Source organism: Thalassophryne amazonica, chromosome 10 (genome assembly GCF_902500255.1).
Source record: "Thalassophryne amazonica chromosome 10, fThaAma1.1, whole genome shotgun sequence".
Lineage (NCBI taxonomy): Eukaryota > Metazoa > Chordata > Actinopteri > Batrachoidiformes > Batrachoididae > Thalassophryne > Thalassophryne amazonica.
In genome coordinates, this window is record NC_047112.1 from 60,311,336 (window position 1) to 60,331,647 (window position 20,312).

At 41.6% G+C, this 20,312-nt stretch overlaps 1 protein-coding gene across 2 annotated transcripts in view; it reads left to right on the plus strand.

Annotated features, from left to right (window-relative positions):
• kank3 (KN motif and ankyrin repeat domains 3) overlaps positions 1–20,312 on the plus strand; it is an 88,108-nt gene that overhangs the window by 24,830 nt on the left and 42,966 nt on the right. Inside the window, exons 2-3 of one of the 2 annotated variants that reach the window (XM_034180085.1) lie at positions 16,856–16,927; positions 20,145–20,235. In XM_034180085.1, the coding sequence (XP_034035976.1) occupies positions 20,199–20,235 (37 nt within the window). In that variant the 5' untranslated portion in view covers positions 16,856–16,927; positions 20,145–20,198. The remainder of the gene's footprint in view (positions 1–16,855; positions 16,928–20,144; positions 20,236–20,312) is intronic. The other variant, XM_034180084.1, reaches the window with a different exon arrangement.

Consider the following 20,312-nt stretch of genomic DNA (forward strand, 5'->3'; position numbering starts at 1 on the left):
GCACGTAAAAAGAAAGAAAAAAGAAACTCCGCTGCTTGCTGCGGGGCTGCTCCTCGCTCTTTCCCAAAAAAAACTCTCATAATTGTGTTTAGAAACCAGTCACCATTTGTTTTATTATACATCTGTGTTGTTAATAAGTGAAATAATCTCCACGGATGGTTCACTCGCGCGCGCACGTAAACAGAAAGAAAAAACTCCGCTGCTTGCTGCAGGGCTGCTCCTCGCTCTTTCCCAAAAAAAACTCTGTCATAATTGTGTTTAGAAACCAGTCACCATTTGTTTTATTATACATCTGTCTCTGTAGTTAATCTCCATGGACGATTCGCTTGCACGCACGTAAAGTAAAAAGAAACTCCGCTCCGCTGCTGCAGGGCTGCTGATCGCTCCAAAAACTCTGTCATAATTGTGAAATAAAGGACAAAAGAGACATAAGTCCTGCTCACAGGCTGCTACCAGATACAGGACATGTTCACATCTTCAGTCAAACTCCAGACATGTCCATGTCACTACGTATTCAGTCCCTGATTGGTCATCGCGGCACGACGAGAAGAAAAAGTTCAGATTTTTCAACTTGGGGAGGAGGGCAACGCGACATGATGCGATGCAATATCGCGCCACAAACGCGCCAATCGCTCAAAATCGCTTCACTCGCGTCGCTTCATTCGCATCCGTCGTGCTGCGTGACTTGGCGCCAAAACGCGTCATTCCATAGGGATTACATGGCAACCTGTGGTCTCGTTGGAACTTTCATGGGAAGCTTCATGTCAGACTGAGACTCTAAGCAGCTGTTTGGTTCTCTGTGTGGGAGCCTTCAGTGTTCTGTAGATAGCGGTGACTTCCTCACCAGAATTCACTTTGTAACTTTTCAGGCCAAGTCACAGTTGAGGCGGGGGGCTGGAGAAAACAATAAGTTCTCTGAAACCCTGTGATGATACCAACGTGACATCTCGTGTGAAGCTTGATTGTGTCTGAAAGTGGAGGAAAGAATGGAGGGACGGGGGTGGGGGGGTGGGGGGTGGGGGGAATACACGTGATGTTTGAAGCCAAGTTGATTGTGATCATTTTTAATCAGGGGCGTGATGTTAGTGTGGGTCATGTGATGGTTGACTGAAGTCAGGAAATGATCTTTTCCAGTAAAACACTGGATACAGACAGAGGTGAGAATGTGATTTATTGTGCACATAAACAGTTAACATAAATACTGTGGCGCACATTAACCCTGTTGTCCGTTTAGTGTAGCGCATCATGTGATTTATTCTTGTTATCTGCAGGCGTTCAGGTCACAGCGGCTCTGTTTGTTCAGCTCTCAGTTTTGCTTGTGTTCTTCTCTTGGTTTCCTCCTGCCCTCAGGAAGCAGCTTTCAGGATGCCCCAGTTGGCTTCCCCATAAACCTCCCCCACCCCACTTCCTACTAGGAGACAATGGGTGGTCTCCTGCTGGGCCGTGGTGGCGTCATGTGTGTGAGTAATGATGCTAGGTTTACTGCACGAGTTTTCCCTTCAGGAAACAGCATATTTATCTCACAGCAGAGATTCCCGAATGTGTGTGTTTGGGCTAAAAGTGCCCACTTGGATTCAGGTGCGACTCAGAGATAAAGGCTCTTTAGCTGGTCATCGCTTATGATGGTTGACTGATCTAAAGCAGTGATTTTCAACCTTTTTTGAGCCGCGGCATCCTTTTTATATTTACAAAATCCTGCGGCACACCACCAACCAAAATAATATTATAATTCTATTACCTCTGGTTTTGCACAAAACCCAATTATCGCAATAGAAAATCGATACAGAAAACACCGCATTTCGAAAATCCTCAAGCATTTTGCGCTCTGATCTCAAGTAGGGCTGTCACGATTACGAATTTCTGGAGACGATTAATTGTCAGACAAATAATTGCGATTGACGAATATATTGTCTATTTTTTTTTCCCCCTTCTTTATATTCTACTATTGTAGTATAATTACACAACTCTGGAAGAACGTTTGGCTTCTGTGAGTGGAGAAACTGGGAATGGTGCAACATTTTTATTTTTATCTTCATTTTACATACAGTCCCAACTTTTTCTGATTTGTGGTTGTTTCTGTTGCATTTCTGAAATTGTTTCTCCTCATCAGTCACGTTTTGTGCTTAAACACTGCATTAAGCTCAAGATTGAACAAATAAATACCTTTGGAAAATAACAGCTGTTAAAGTTCAGAGTTCTCACCTGCTTTTTGTGATCTCTGCGTCTGAACATTGTTTTTTTTTTGTGGCTCAGTTCATTCATATATTCTCATTTTTTAAATATGTTTGACCATTTATTTCATCTCATGATCTCATAAATTCAGCATACGACGCGCACATGGTGTGAACAGGACGGTAACGGCAGAATCACACCTTTAGAGAAAGTTCAGAGAGAAGTAAAGGCAGCTTGATGTTTCCGTTTTGTTAACGTTCACTCGGGTTAAAATCCTCTCTCTGCTCCGCGCTCGCTGTGCACTGAACGTGTCGCGCCTGCATTCAGGAATCTCCCTCACCCACCCCCTCCCTCGCAGTCTGCAGCCTGTTAACTCCGCGCGCGCGCACACACACACAGGCACAGACACACACACTAACAGCTCCGCATTTTAGACGGCTTTTGAAGGAGACGGCACTGTTTTAATCGGCCGTCAGCCTCCTTGTTATTGTCCCGCCTTAAGACGAGAGCGAGGCTGCAGCACGCGAGGCTGAGTCGTTTTATGCTTTATGGATAAAATAAATAATTCACGGTAATCGCGAATATGAAAAATACCCACGGCACCCCTGACGATCGATCACGGCACCCTAGGGTGCCGCGGCACCCCGGTTGAGAATCACTGATCTAAAGGCCCCATTTTCACTTTTGCAGATATGTATCACAGAAGGTCTTAGAGAGTCTGGGGAGGGTGTCAGTAGTGGACCAGAACATTTTGTAATTGTGCCGTGGTCTTGTTTTAACTGTGGCTGAATTGTCAAGATGTGAAATAACATTTTTCCTTTGCAAACTTTGACATACTTCAATAGTCTCTTGCATTTCCATGGAGCTCATAACCTCCCTATGATGCTGCACCATCACAGGGAGGTTTTCCAGAAGTGGTGTGGTTGTGTTAAATTTATCCTATGTGTCTACTGTTATGCTATGGTTGTTTTTACACAAATTACATGGTAAAAGTCCACCACATTACATCATCACACCGCTCCATGCGTTACTTCTTCACACTGTGTGCTTCATCACATTCACGAGCGACTGTGGTCTTCACGCATCGGCCACTGTTACAAACTGTGACCTTCTGGGATTCACGTCTGTGAAAGTGAGAACAAGGTTTAACACTGAAATTAAGCCACTATCCACTGCAGGAAGTCATTTTACGGGTTTCAACACCTTTACGCGTGTCTCCACTACAGGGACCGACTATAACAGGCAATTTTATTTAATCAGGTGTGACACACATACCCTGTTGCAGGGTAGGTACTTCTGAGTGACCATGAAAAACCGTTGGGCAATGCTGGACACTGATCGGTTAACTCAACAAGTACCAAGCTGGACTTGAAAAAAGAGCAAGAGCAGAAGAATCTACCAATTTGACAAATAGGTGAGCACAGTAAACTGGAAAGCAACACTCATTTTGGTTCCCTTCGCCGTGATAATTGTTGTTTTCTCGCATGCTTGGAATTTATGTTGTGTCTGAATTATTACCTCATTACATGTAGCTGCAGGAGCCAGGGGTGTCTTCTATGCAAGGGAGACATAACAGGACAATTACTGAGCCGTACATGTAAACGTTTGCAACATCTGAGAAGTAGGTTAAGTTCTGGTGGTGGAAACGGACCTAGACTTTAATAGACTTGAGAATAAATATGAAGAGAACCACTAAACTATGCAATTAATATTTTTAGATGATGCTGAAATTTGTTTATATCAGGGTTTGAATGAGTAATCAGCATAATTAGGGGTTATTTGGGGCACACGTGGCTGCATTTAAGGGTCGACTTGTAGAACCAGTGCATTCTTGTTTAAACTGTGGTGTGGACAGTGTCCAAGAAAATACTCCCGTGTTTTATTATTTTCTTTAAAAATCTGTTTCTGTTCTTTCATGTGTCATGTGTCCAGATTTGTGAAAGGCCTTTTTCTCATGTAAAGCAGTCGGAGTTGGAGTTTCTGTGTCACAGAGGGCGTTTGGTGCTCGCTCCCTTCCTCCTCTGTCAGCCCCTCGTTCTTTCTCTGGATTCTCTATTCGGGAAGAAGGTGGTGGTGGAGATGAGGTCACTGTTTCAAACCATGGCCCAGAGCCTCAAACCAGCACTACATAACGTGTCCACGCTGTGCTGTGGAATAGAGAGGCACAGTTGAGGAAATTTCAGAATAAGTTTTTCTGTCGCAAAAAAGTGCATTAGTATTCATATTCACAGAACCTGGACCTGCCCTGCAATAAAACCTTAAAAGTTTGAGCAGATCATTTTGTGATCACTGTTGCTGCTAATGGTCAGTGTTTGAGGCTTGTTTTATAGTGATGCTCACTATACAGGGTTGGATATTTGTCCTGATTGTCCAGGATAAATACAAAAGCAGTTGGACAACAGGGACACATGGTGGCATTGTCTGAGTCTGACCAACACAAATATATAGTTTAAAATGGTCAAGTTCTTTATTTTTTCTGCATCTTTATCATGGAACTCAACACCCTTATTTCTCATCTCCAGACAAGCTGACTTTATGTTTAGCTTTCTTCAGGAATTTTCGGGATGGTCCTCCAGTGGAAAAATGAGAGGAACACAGTTATGCACATTTGAAATTGCTGATTGATTTTGGCCTGAACATTTATTTCAATCAGACAGTTCACGTAGAAGAAGAATATTTATTGCAACAGCAGCATATAATTTGGACTTTTGTACATTGTCTCCGTTCACATCACTCCCCTCTGGTGCTTGCTTGAGGAGCGAGGGAGTGATGATTAGACACACATCGGAGCCCACAGGTGGATTTTGTGGTGCAAAACAACAGCAGTGATGTGGCAGTCGGAGCAGAGGGGAGCTAGGAAATTGGTGCATCTTAAATAACCCGCCAAATTTGACAGTGTTTTAGAGGATCATTTAAATTGTGTGCCTTAGTAGGACATATGTGGTAATTATTTGAATGAGGCATGTTAGTGTGTATGTAGCACACAGCTCGAGCTGTCCGCCAGAACTAGCTCACAAGTTTGCTTCACTGGCGAAGAACATACAATAAAGAATAAGGGGGATTTGACACCTCAACAAGCCTCACAGCCAGTTACTTCACCAAAAGCTTCATTACTTTTGAAGCCTTATTAAACAGCTCAGTAGAGTTTACTGACACCTACTGATCAAATAATGTATAGCACACATGAAAATTGTAGATATTTAGATAAAATCAATGGATCACCAACTGTTTTTTATCTTATTAGCTTTTATTTGATTGTTGTAATTAAAATTAAATTCATTTATATGTATATTAATTAATATGGATGCCATGCCATTAGTGATCATGTGACTTGTTTTGCCTCACTACTTTAGCCACCATGCAGGACAAGTCTTTTCTATAGTTAAGGTAAAAATGTTGTCCGACTTGTTGATGATGCTTTCTGTCAATGTCTGCCACAAAATACTGGTATGAATGTTGTTGGGTTTCTATCAGAGAGAAATCCAGAAGTACAAAGCTGCTTTAACCTCTTCTAAGCCTGTATATCCCATTGATGGGAAATTTCCCTTTTTATTTGTGAGATACTGAAAAGCATTCATGGATCGTTTACTAAAACTAGGCGCTGTGAGCCGTCTTTGTCGGTTTATGTGAGTGTGCTGTGTGTAGGTGTGTAATTAAATGCAGACTGTAGAATGTTCATTTTCTTGTGTCTAAATTCACTTGTTTGTGCACACTTTGCAATCTTGCTCTTGTGTTTATTTTGTGGTGTGTGAGTGAACAATGTGATTATGGATATTTTTTGCTGAATTTTCACTTGTTTACGCTCGAGCGAGGGCACACACCAATGTGTACGCATGTGCATGTTTATGTGTGAATGTGTGAAAGTCGTCAGTGTGGATGTCAGCTGGTGAAGCGGAGGAGGAATGCAGCTTCTCTCTCTGCATGGAGCAGAAAACACATGGGCTCTGAATCCCCTCCCCTTCTCAATATTGTTATTATTATTATTTGCACTTTGTATTTGATTTCCTGCATTGTCAGAAAAAACTATAGTCCACTCACCCATAAATGTGGCAAATTCATAATTCATTCAAGTATGTGTCACGGAAGTCAAGCTCCGTGTCATTAGGTGGCTGTTGACTTGAGACATATCTTGTGACTTGGCAGTAACTTTGAGTGTGTTTAGTCATATTTTGGTGAGTACTTTGTAACAGGAGTGGGGAGCCAGAGTGTCTGGGTTTGCAACTCTCTGGATTTTAGTCGCTTCCTGGACTTGGCCATCAGGCGTGTTCCTTTATGGGGTGAAACTGTTGAATTTGTAGGGACACTCACTTATCTTGGTGGTGATGTTTATGCCTCTGCGTCTTCTGCCTTTGAGATCAGGAGACAACTGACGAGCTTACGGAGTACTGAGGCCACTGGACTTAAGTGTTTGGCCATGCAGATATTTTTGCAGGAGATCAGAGTGACCTAAGGTGACGACTATGTTGTGTGGGCCGCCAGAAGAGGAGGTACTGCTGGCCCACCACCAGAGGGCGCCCTGCCTGAAGTGCGGGCTTCAGGCACGAGAGGGCGCTGCCGCCACGGACACAGCCGGGAATGACAGCTGTCACTCATTATCTCCTGACAGCTGTCACCCATCCATACTTCATCATCTCACTCCATAAAACCCGGACGTCATCTCCACCTCATTGCCGAGATATTGTCGACCCGTTAAGGTAACGTTCTCAGCCTTGATCTGTGTCATATTGACTTTGTTTAGTGAACTCGTTTTTGCAGCTGTTTTCCTGCGGAGTGTTATCTGGAGATTGGCGTGACCGGCGACAGCTTCGCTTTACTACCCCACCAGATAAGTGTTGAGACAGGAGCTGCACGAGTGTGTGTTAGAGGTGGAGGTGGACTCTCCATCGTTGTTGTTACTGGGTGTGCACACACCCATATCTTATTGTCTCTGCTCCTTGCCAGCAGTACCAGATCCGTCCTTCGAAGACGGTGGCCACCTGGGGACTCGGGACTTGGCGGCTCCAGTATTCTCCGGGTTCGGTGGCGGAGGAAATCATGTGGTTCCGGTTCATCTCAGGACAGATGTCTTCTATCCTCGAGCCTGCCCACACGTCACCTTTGTGATTGACTGTTTGCAAAATTTCACATTCCTCTGTGTTGTGGTTGTGCTCATTCACAACAGTAAAGTGTTCATATTCGACTCTTTCATTGTCCGTTCATTTATGCCCCCTGTTGTGGGTCCGTGTCACTACACTTTCACAACAGACGACATGAGGGATACAATCTTTCAATGTTCTTTCCTCAAAAACAATTACCTGTATCATATTTAGATGAGCTTTTATGCATAAGTAACCAAAGTGAACTCATTTGAGCTATCCTTAAAAACGTTTACCCATGAATCCATGTTTGTACACTTATGCAAAACTTGATTGAATATGGGCAAGGTTGCAAAGCACTCTTGGCTTTCAATAAATAATTAGCATTTGTAAGACTTCAGTGGTGATTCAGTTGTATTGCTGAACCATCATGCTTTTTCCCTTTTTAGTTTATTATTCAATCAGGGTTGTACACACACACACATACACATCTTCAACCACTTAGTACAATTAAGGGTTGCGGGGGGCTGGAGCCTATCCCAGCAGTCATAGAGCGCGAGATGGGGTACACCCAGGACAGGACGCCAGTCTGTCACAGGGCCCCAAACAGAAAAACAAACACAGTCACACCCACACGCACACCTACGGACAATTTAAAGATTCCAGTCCACCCAACCCGCATGTCTTTGGATGTGGGAGTAAACCGGAGCACCCGGAGGAAACTCACGCAAACACGGGGAGAACATGCAAACTCCATACAGAAAGGCCACAGGTGGAATTGAACCCATGACCTTCTCGCTGAGAGGCAACAGTGTTAACCACTAAGCCACCATGCTACACCAGGGTTGTAGTTTTTGGAAATATACCCAAATGCAACAGAGTATCAAAATTTCAAAGTTAGTCATGGGTGAACTTTATTGATCAAATACAAAAATAAAAAATAAAATAAACATTGATTGTCTTGCTCATCTATATTACATTAGCCAAGTTGTCTGTCTGTGTGTGTGCGTGTGTGTGTGTGTGTGTGTGTGTGTGTGTGTGTGTGTGTGTGTGCGTGTGTGTGTGTGCGTGTGTGTGTGTGTGGCTTTGATCATGCAAAAACCAGGAGTGCTGATTGCCTTTGGTATGCTTATGTATTTTGGGTCAAGGATGAACACTGCAAAAATGGAACGTTGATAGGACTAATATTTTTGGAGAATTTAGCAATTTTAGCTATCCAATAAACAGTAGATGTTGTGCTGCAATGCACCATGGGAGTTTGGGGGTTTTGGGGTTTAAATGTTATTGTGGTTCATGTTAGTTTAACAGTGTTGTTAGTGTTATTGATTTATTGTGATTTTGTACTTTGTAGGTTTAGTCACTTTAGTTATGTTGCCATTACATGAGTGAGTTCAGTGTCATGTTGCTGACGCCATGAGTGAAACATCTATTGTGTTTGATCTCCACCCTGTTTATGTCTCCAGTTAGAAGCACCTGCATGTGATAAAGGCAAACAGCTGTGCATGTGTGCAGCTTTAATCAGAGACAACAGAGCATAGCTGACATTTGTTGTTTGGTATGTTTACGTGTATTGGGTCAAGGATGAATGGCGCTGAAACGGAACGCTGATAGGATTAATGGTTTTGGAAAAGCTACAAATATTAGCTAGCATTGCTAATTACATTTTGGACTCACCTTTCCAGCAGGGGGCAGTAAATCATCTATATATTAAAAGCGTGAGTGTAAGTGCATATAATTGTAAATTTGTTAAAATTACATTGATGACACAAGAAAGTGACAACACTTATTTCCATTGTGGTCCATTTAAAAATCAAATGTCAAAATAGAAGTAATAATAATAATAATAATAATAATAATAATAATAATAATAGTGTGTTTATGATAACAAGAACCTAAGCAATTTATAAATACATTAAGACAATAAATTAACATTAAAAAATTGCATAATTAACAGGAAGTAAAAGGGTTGAGTTCTTCCTCTAAAATCTGTTGAGGTCTAAAGTTCTAAAAACATTCTGGACTGACAAGCCATTCCAAATCATTGCTTAATTTATTACCACCCTGGAAAAATGTCAGCTATTTTATAAATACTACCCAATGTAGAGCCCGTGGATCCCCACAGGCAACACGGCTAGTCAGAATATAATACAGGACTATGTGGTTGCAAAAACGTTGTATCCCTGCTGGACATCTTTGGTACTAGATCTCTTCGGAGGATGCTTAAGTACTGCTTGGATGACTTTATTTCAAATGGGCAATTACTTAGGGAGACTCAGTATCACTTACACTCTGAGGGGATCACAGATACATTTTTGACATGTGCCGTGATTCTGGTGCATGATTCAGCATGTCGGTGCCTCAGTGTTGAGGACCCCAGCAGCTGGAGAAGATGGTTACTTTCAAGAGGTGGGGATGAATTGGTTGTGTTCCCGGGTTGTTGGCATACAGAACCCTGGCCAGTTCTTCAGTGTGGTGTATGCAGTGACACGCAGCACCAGGATTGAGGAACAGTTTTAACCCTGTTTATGAGTAAAAGTAAGTCCCTTCAGCTGCCCCCTTGTTTTCACACAGGGTCACCACAGCAGATCCACCGTGGATCTGCATGTTGATTTGGCATGTTTTATGCCAGATGCCCTTCCTGACGCAACTCCATGTTATGCTGCGTTTACACACAGGCAGGATGCGTTACGAATGTCATATTTGCATCATTCTTGACACATTTCTGACATTCTTAATGTGACTTAACACATCTGAATAGCTTTCTTAATACTGCGTGTTGGTGCGTGATATTTGTGATTTTCGTGTAGCATGTTTTTAGCTGTCAAAAAGGACCTTCACGAATGTCACGCACCACCCTCATTTTGCCTCATGTCGTGGAGGTCAAAGTGTGTTGATCCGTCTTGATTAGTGGTGATCCTTAATAGACTGTTACAGCATTCTTATCTGACGTGAGAACAATTAAACCCTGCTGCACCGCATTCAGTTTCATTGCTGCAGTATGCTGAAAGACAGTGATGCCAAGTTGGCTAAAAGTCTTGTTCCAGTGCTCATCAGCGCACTCCTGCAGGTGTTCCACCTGCTGCTGCTGTTGCTGTGCCTGATGTTTGGGAAAACAAGCCAGACGAGAGCCGTGTGGAGCCACACATCTGGCTCTCTCAGTCTTCTCCTCCTCTCTGCGCCACTCCATGGCACAGAGCCCAACTAAGCATGCAGTCACAAAGTTCTTCTGCTGTGGATTTTGAGGAGCAAACTGGAGCGATCTGAATTGTTCAGCAGATGCTGGATGAATATGGGTGTATGTGTGTGTAGAGACAATTCGCCTCATTCACAATGCGACAGAACGTAACGATGCACTGTTACGCGCAGTAGCGCGGAACATAATTCTTGACCGTAGGTAATGGTTCCTGATAATTCGCCAGCAACACATGCCATTAATCATAACGCGTGGAAACAGGTTGCAGCATTTCCTGAGGACACCTGGCGCCTCTGCCCCGAATCATCACATTCATGATCAGCGCCCAAGAATGTATACGTCGTGGCATTCGTGACTTGTCGTCATTATGTGTAAACGCAGTATTACATGGAGAGTGAGCAGGGGTGGATTTTGAACCGGGAACCTTCCAGACTGGAAACAAGTGCACTTAGCCACTTGGCCACACCTCTGCCACAGTCCCTTCAGCTGCTCCCTTGTTTCAGGATCACCACAGCAGATCTGAGGTGGATCTGCATGGTGATTTTGGGACACGTTTTACACCAGATGCCGTTCCTGACAGATACTTCTGCACTAGAAACAAGTGCACTTAACTGCTTGGCCACCATTCCTGCTAGCCCTGTTCATGATCAGTATGCCCAAAAAACAAACAAACAAACAAACATCGAGTCACATTGAAATTAGCAGGAACCTTATTTCCAGTAAACAATTAATGTGTGAATTGTGACTTTTTGTAAGTGTGGCCAGCTTGAATTTGTTTAGTCTTCCTAAAGAAAGTACTGAAGTAATCATGAGGTGAATGATGAAGCCATTAAAACCTTGATATTTGTGTAACTTTTCAGTATCAGAAAATGCTGCATGTTTGATATGGTGGCCATCAAAGCTGATGAGACTGTGCAGAAGCTGCTGAAAATTCTTCCATCTATTCACTGGGCACTGCATATTTTGATAAATTATTGCTGACATGATAATCACTGGTCTGGTGTTTCTGTACTCTACAGTATGACAGATGACTGTATATTTATACTATATGTTATCAGTACTGTTACCTAGAGAAGTACAAGTGGCGTGTTGCAACAGCATGCATGAGGAATGTGCCCGAGGTTGCTGGGAAATATTTGTGTGTGTGTGTGTGTGTGTGTGAGCAAGTGTGATTCTGTGCCTTAATAAAGCTGTGTGTAAGTTTAATGGAATGAATGACAGTATGCACTGCATGTTTTGTGTACTTGGAGGGCAGAACTTTCTTTTAGAGATGTCCCGATTAGGTTTTTTTGGCCCTGATCCGATTCCGAGTCATCTGATCTTGAGTATCTGCCGATACCGAGTCCCGATCCGATACTTTAAAAAACTGAATGAACAATGAACAAATGCTAAATATATAATATTTTCATTTTCAATCATTAGTGATCGATCTCTGCTCCCCTCCACAGCATGTCTTTTTCCTGGTTCTCTCCCTCAGCCCCAACCAGTCCCAGCAGAAGACTGCCCCTCCCTGAGCCTGGTTCTGCTGGAGGTTTCTTCCTGTTAAAAGGGAGTTTTTCCTTCCCACTGTAGCCAAGTGCTTGCTCACAGGGGGTCGTTTTGACCGTTGGGGTTTTACATAATTATTGTATGGCCTTGCCTTACAATATAAAGCGCCTTGGGGCAACTGTTTGTTGTGATTTGGCGCTATATAAAAAAATTGATTGATTGATTGATTGATTGATTGATTTTAATCACCTTATTTTATTATTTATCACTTAAACAGAGCACTTCTCCTTGAGGTAGCTTGAACAATCAAGTAATAATCTACCAGACTTAAAAAATGTACAAGTTTCCATGTTATTTTATTTGTCTAAAAATAAATGTCCAAGGTTCCTTATGTTAAACAAGAAATTATCTAATCTGAAATAACAGGCGGTTTTAATTTAGAGATAAAAGGTTTCTAAAGAACCATTTATTGATTTAGCTATTTTAATTACAAGTGTTCTAAACTTGTTTTAACAGTAATCAGAAATTTTGAGGTAACAAACATCAACAACAAAAAACATTTCCAAGGATTTTTCTTCAGAAAACTGCTCTATAAATGAGAAGTCCTGTGACACGTTTCTGTTTTGTACTGATCAGTGGTTTCTGCCACTAGTCTTCCATGTTTTGGCCCGACGTGTTGTTCCTATTGGACAGTGCGTCACAGCTCAGAGCATCGAAAGTTGGATTGGGTTGAACTTTGACCGCGTTAGCCTGCCGACAAGCGGCAGGAGCGTCACTTTAGCTCAGCTTTTGACACGACGCTTCTGACGCCACTAAAAAGCAACGCGTCTCATTGAAAATAATGCTTTTTAGACCGATTCCTGACGCCTCTGACGCTTCCGACACGTGAAAGGCCCATTAATCTGCAATAATGAGCTCGAAATAGCGCTGATCAAAATAATGAGGATAAAATCTACATCAAATTCCTGATCGGGATGCAACATCCGATTTCGATCAAGTCTGAAATCACGTGATCGGGCCCGATTTCCGATCACGTGATCGGATCGGGACATCACTACTTTCTTTGACTGTATTTTCTCATTTTAAAGCTGGTCCATCCTCTGTAGAGTTGAAGATGTTTCTCCTTGTCCCTTAGTAGGGAACATAAATATCGCGCCCCCCCCCACCTACTGTACACATAAGCCCATTTCTTTATTAATGTACATCACTGCCAACCTGGTTCTGTTACTCTTTGGTAAGACCAAGTCCTATATTCAGTAAAACTCACATATAATAGATTCAGGTGGACCAGCAAATTTTGTCAATTATAATCGAAATCCACTACATGTATAAAATGGTCAAAAATTCATATGTATATGTAAAAACAGACAAAATTTGTTATATGTATGTAACGGATTAGTTACAATCAGGAGGCGCTGAATGACCTACGGGGAATCCCCAGCACCAAGTCGGTTTACATATTTCCTTGATTAAATGCTTGACCTTGAATCGGGACCTGCTTCATTTAAAACTTCGTCTGAAAAACATAAACGCCTCCCTTAAATAAGCCCCACGCATTATGTGCATTGAAAGGATTACATTTGGTCGAGTCAGTCTTTTTTCTAAATCCACCGCAGAGTGGTACCTTAAAATCCTAAAGCCTGATTTATGCTTCTACAACTCCATAACTCTGTGGCCATGCAATGACATCGCCGTGCGCGTAACCCATTTAAAGTTCTCCTTCGCACTGGTGGGAACAGTGGTGCTTTCTGGATCAATTTGTCCCTCGATGAGCTCCACTTCTTTATACACTCACCAACCTCCAACCCTCCATGAATTGCAGGCCATTTGAGCATCTTTGTAGTTTTTCAACTCTGTGTTGTGAAATTGGTCATATTTGCAGACCTTAATGCCAGATGTTCCTCTATTTGGTCCATGACTGAAATGTAATCAGCGGGTGCACTGCAAAAACTTTTAAAATATGACGGTAGAAGAAGGAGTGTAAGTGGAAAATTGACCAATCACAGCCCTTGCTGTCTCTGTTGTTTTTGACTGGGCTACACAGAGGGTTAGCAGGGATGCAGAATGTTCTGATCTATTTGCGGAGTAAAATATACTCTGCCAGGATAACATTTGGTCCCAGTCTAAACAGAGTAAAATACACTCTATTATAGAATGAAATCAGCTCTACCATCTTGTCATTCAAGTGTTTCTCTCCAATAACAGTTGAATTTACACTGTGATAGAGTTGATTTAGCACCGTGATTGAGTATATTTAACTCTGTTTGGACTGGGACCAAATGTTATCCCAGCAGAGTAAATTTTACTCTGCAAAATTTACTGTGTAGTTGTCTTTGGTTCCCCACACTGAGGGATATCTGTGTGAAACTTAACACCATATTACAGTGCAGGCAGCAAGCAGCATTTTGTTAATAATCGCTGGCCTTGAATTACGTCCTGCCTTTTTAGGTCCCGGTCTGAGCACTGTTTGAAAAAATAAATGGCTGGGCTTTTAATCAAGGAAATACGGTACCCACTTTCCTCAAATCGGCAAGTGTCGGTGCTGAACTTAATTTCAGACCTCTGTTACTGGGCTCATCCAGACTGCTCTGTCTGATATATGTGAGGGTTTTTTAAAAATGGAAATACATTGTGATGGGATGGGACATTTTGTCCGATGTGAGTGAAAATCCATTATCTGGTATGTACAGTGTTTATTACATGGAAAACTATACAAAAACATTGGGACTTTCCCTTTTGTCTGGTGAGTGAGAATATCCGTGTTATACAATGACCATTCAGGTGAGTTTTATTGTAGTCCCTGAGGACCACTGGTGCTAGTGCTTAGTGGATGGGAGGCTGGGAATAAACATCAACACCAATGGGCCTCGATGCCTACATTGGATTTATTTCTTCTACCTTTTTGTTTCTTTCTTTCAACCAGATATGTGGACATCCATCATTGTGCTCTAGATGGCTTGTCTTAATTTTTTTTCACCTTGCTCTTAAATACAAGGAAGGCACTGGTTTTAAAGAAGTATGGTAGTGTTCAGAATAATAGTAGTGCTATGTGACTAAAAATATTTTTAGTATATTTCTTATTGTTGCATGGGAAACAAGGTACCAGTAGATTCAGTAGATTCTCACAAATCCAACAAGACCAAGCATTCATGATATGCACACTCTTAAGGCTATGAAATTGGGCTATTAGTAAAAAAAAGTAGAAAAGGGCGTGTTCACAATAATAGTAGTGTGGCATTCAGTCAGTGAGTTCGTCAATTTTGTGGAACAAACAGGTGTGAATCAGGTGCTTCCTGTCTAAGGATGAAGCCAGCACCTGTTGAACATGCTTTTCTCTTTGAAAGCCTGAGGAAAATGGGATGTTCAAGACATTGTTCAGAAGAACAGTGTAGTTTGATTAAAAAGTTGATTGGAGTAGGGAAAACATACGCAGGTCTAAAAAAAATATAGGCTGTTCATCTACAATGATCTCCAATGCTTTAAAATGGACAAAAAAACCATAGACGTGTGGAAGAAAACGGAAAACAACCATCAAAATGGATAGAAGAATAACCAGAAGGGCAAAGGCTCACCCATTGATCAGCTCCAGGATGATCAAAGACAGTCTGGAGTTACCTGTAAGTGCTGTGATAGTTAGAAGACGCCTGTGTGAAGCTAATTTTTTTGTAAGAATCCCCCGCAAAGTCCCTCTGTTAAATAAAAGATGTGTGCAGAAGAGGTTACAATTTGCCAAAGAACACATCAACTGGCCTAAAGAGAAATGGAGGAATATTTTGTGGACTGATGAGATTAAAATTGTTCTTTTTGGGTCCAAGGGCCGCAGACAGTTGTGTGATGACCCCCAAACTCTGAATTCAAGCCACAGTTCACAGTGAAGACAGTGAAGCATGGTGGTGCAAGCATCATGATATGGGCATGTTTCTCCTACTATGGTGTTGGGCCTATATATCGCATACCAGGTATGATGGACCAGTTTGGATATGTCAAAATACTTGAAGAGGTCATGTTGCCTTATGCTGAAGAGGACATGCCCTTGAAATGGGTGTTTCAACAAGACAATGACCTCAAGCACACTAGTAACCGAGCAAAATCTTGGTTCCAAACCAACAAAATTAATGCCTCGCAGATGTGAAGAAATCATGAAAAACTGTGGTTATACAACTAAAGACGAGTTTAGTGATTCACAGGATTGCTAAAAAAGCAGTTTGAACATAATAGTTTTGAGTTTGTAGCGTCAACAGCAGATGCTACTATTATTGTGAACACCCCTTTTTCTACTTTTTTTTTTTACTAATAGCCCAGTTTCATAGCCTTAGGAGTGTGATATCATGAATGCTTGGTCTTGTTGGATTTATGAGAATCTACTGAATCTACTGGTACCTTGTTTCCCATGTAACAATAAGAAATATACTCAAAACCTGGATTAATCTTTTTAGTCACATAGCACTACTATTATTCTGAACACTACTGTAGGTCTTGCAGAGATATGTACAGAATAAGAAGCAGATCTTATTATTCCCCGAGGCCCATTGGTGCTGGTCCTTGGGTTTCTTAGCATGAATTTGATAAGTGTCTACAACTCCCAGTGGACGTGGCGCCAGTCCATCGCGGGTTACTTCTCCAGTCAAGGCCGGTACATATTTACAGCTGGGATGGTCAGGTGAAGTGATTTGTTCAAGAAACTGGGTAGCTTGAAAAGGAATGGATCTCACATCTCCATATTGACAGCCCGACTCCACGTCCCGCTGAACTACCTTCTCTGTGGTCAGGAAATGAAGATAAACTAAAGACTTTCTTGACATTGGTTTTGCTGTACAAGGGGTTAATGTGCTGCCTGGTCCTGTGTTAGTGCTAAATGTTGGTTTGTGGTAACGGCTGCGTGTTTTGGACTTTATGGTGAATGCTTTTTTTCCTCATTCTGTCTCAGGGCCGAGTGCAGCAAGGAGGGACGCAGTCTAAACCACGGCCTCATGACTTATTCACTGTGCTACTGAGAGAGGTAAACATGAACACATCATGACAGGCTGCTTTGTTACAGAGTTTTTTTTCCTGTTCTTCCAGCATTCAATTTTCATTGATATTAATCTGTGACATGTTTCCATTTTCAGCACAAAATAATTTCTTGCTGCGCAATTTATTTCCTGCCAGTTCAGAAAAATCCAGAACAGAACTGACTTGTTAACATGAGCAGTTGTAGATCATGTTGCTGGACAAACTAAGAAGCCCTCAGGTTTGATTTTCTTTTTTTTACGAGACATTTGGAATGTATATTAAAATGCCTCCTTTAGAGCTGGAATAACAGGAAAAAGTGTGATTGTGGAAAATGTTGATGCAGCAACTGTATTCAGTCAGCTAATACCCAGTGGAAATATCTAAAAATAGTAACAATAAAAGTGAAAACGTTTAGCTAGTCTTATACCTGTAAAGTGCTCTGCAATTCAGTGCCAAAACTCAAAAACTATCATCTGATTAGTGGTAAATATATTACAAGGTGTACTGTTACAGTGCATCCGGAAAGTATCCACTTTTTTCACATTTTATGTTACAGCCTTATTCCAAAATGGATGAATTTCATTTTTTCCCTCAAAAGTCTACACACAATACCCCATAATGATAATGTGAAAGATGTTTTTTTTTTTTTAGATTTTTTTTAAAATAAAAAACTAAGTAATCACGTGTACGTAAGTATTCACAGCCTTTGGCATGAAGCTCAAAATTGAGCTCAGGTGTATCCTGTTTCCACTGATCATCCTTGAGATGTTTCTGCAGCTTAACTGGAGTCCACCTGGGGTAAATTCAGTTGATTGGACATGATTTGGAAAGGCACACACCTGTCTACATATAAGGTCCCACAGTTGACAGTGGATGTCAGAGCACAAGCCAAGCATGAAGTCAACAGAATTGTCTATAGACCTCCGAGACAGGATTGTCACGAGGCACAAATCTGAGGAAGGGTACAGAACCATTTCTCCTGCTTTGAAGGTCCAAATGAGCACAGTGGCCACCATCATCCGTAAATGTAAGAAGTTCAGATCCTCCAGGACTTTCCTAGAGTTGGCCGCCTGTCTTAACTCAGTAGTCGGGGAGAAGGACCTTAGTCAGGGAGGTGACCAAGAACCTGATGGTCACTATGTCAGACCATGAGACACTCAGACCATGAGAAACAAAATAGTCTGGGCCAATGAGACAAAGATTTAACTCTTTGGCATAAATGCCAGGTGTCATGTTTGGAGGAAACCAGGCATCATCCCTACAGTGAAGCATGGTGGTGGCAGCATCATGCTGTGGGGATGTTTTTCAGTGGCAGGAACTGGGAGATTAGTCAGGATTGAGGGAAAGATGAATGCAGCAATGTACAAAGACATCGTGGATGAAAACCTGCTCCAGAGCGCTCTTGACCTCAGACTGGAGCGACGGTTCATCTTTCAGCAGGACAATGACCCTAAGCACACAGCCAAGATATCAAAGGAGTGGCTTCAGGACAACTCTGTGAATATCCATGAGTAGTCCAGTTAGAGCTCAGACCTGAATCTGATTGAATGTCTCTGGAGAGACCTGAAAATGGCTGTGCATCAATACTCCCCATCCAACCGGATGGAGCTTGAGATGTGCTACAAAGACAAATAGGCAAAACTGCCCAAAGATAGGTGTGCCAAGCTTGTGGCGTCATATTCAAGAAAACTTGAGGCTGTAATTGCTGCTAAAGGTGCATCAACAAAGTACTGAGCAATGTGTGAGCAGTGATGCCTAAGGGCTTTTTTTTTATGAATTTGCAAAAAAACCTTTATGTTGTCATTATGGGGTGTTGTGAGTTGAATTTTGAGAAAAAAAATGAATTTACTCTATTGTGGAATAAGGCTGTAACATAACATAATGTGGTAAAAGTGGAGCGCTGTGAATACTTTCTGGATGCACTGTATACCAGATCACCATTATGTTGTTGGTGATACGTGTTATGCCTAATCCTGAATTTCAGTTTTTTTCTAATTGATCAATTACCATTAATTATCTGGATCTATTGATTCATCTGGATCTGTGTGCTGTGAGTTTCCTTTCACATTTTATTTTTAAAATTTTGCCATGAGATGCCAACAGATAAAACCTCTTCAGTGTTTATTTTATGTCTAGACTGACAGACGCAAAGCCAAAAGGCAATAATGTATTTCCCGGTATGCCAATACATATGGCAGTTAGTAAGAATAATGTTTTTGTTTGTTGTTGTTGTTGAATGGTGTCATACTGTTAATGAAAAAAAGCTGCTTTATGGCTTTTGGATGCTGTTCAGCTCTTTGTTGTTGACTTTGTGTGGTTTTCCCCCTACTTGCATGCCAGTAACGTCTCCACACACATAAATACAACAGATGTAGACCAGCACGGCACATGCACGTACTGATGCACTGCAAGCAGACATTCACTTCTATTTCTATAATGAATGTGACTGATTACCACAGTAACTCCCATGTTGACCTCCTCCAGAGGTTAAGCCAATTCTCATAGAGGTCAGTAGTTAAATACAAGTCATCCTGACAAAACACACACACACACACCCCTACTCAGTGTGTGTGTGTGTGTGTGTGTGTCTCTCTCTCTCTCTCTCTCAATGATGCCAAACTTAAACTCCTTCAACACTTCTGAGAGGCAAAAAACAAGATACGTCTTAAAAAAATTAAACTTTTTTTTTTTTTTTTTTTGATCTCTTAACGGATAATAAACTGGGGAATTCACCTTCCTTTGGGGCCAGGCACAGGAGGTCATGTGCTAACAAGCTGTAAGAAAACAAACTTCTTCAGGCCTGTCTGCTCTTTGTCCAACATTCTACAATCAAGCATCTTATGTAGAATGTGACAGGTTCTGGGAGTGTGTAAAAGCTCATACTGGGATGAATTATGTTCACTAATAATAGTGTGAATTCAAAATCAAATTTGAATGCATTTTAAAGGAATGTAATGACTAATTTTGATCTGTACTACAGTATGTTCAGACAAATTAAAGCATTAAAATAAACTCATAAAAGGCAGGAAAAAGTGTTTTACACTTAATCCATTGCATTATTATGCCCTGAAAAATGCCAGTATGGCCCTTTTTAAAGGTTGGCAAGTGTTTTTTTTTTTTTTTTGACTGCATAAATGACATACTTCTGTCATTTTATCAAAAGACTCCCGAAAATGGTTTCATGTTTTTGCAGCTACGTTCATGTCATTGTGTCTTTCCTTTAGGCCACTTATGACTGACTGACTGTGTGCTGAAAAGTCCCAGCCCTAAATAAAAAAATGGCTCAGTCAGTGCAAGTTAACCCAAAGTTGCCTGGTAAGTAGCCACTGCAGATAGTTTCCATAACCTCAAGCCGTTTCCACAGTATGGCCTCGTTTCTCCTGACTGTCAAA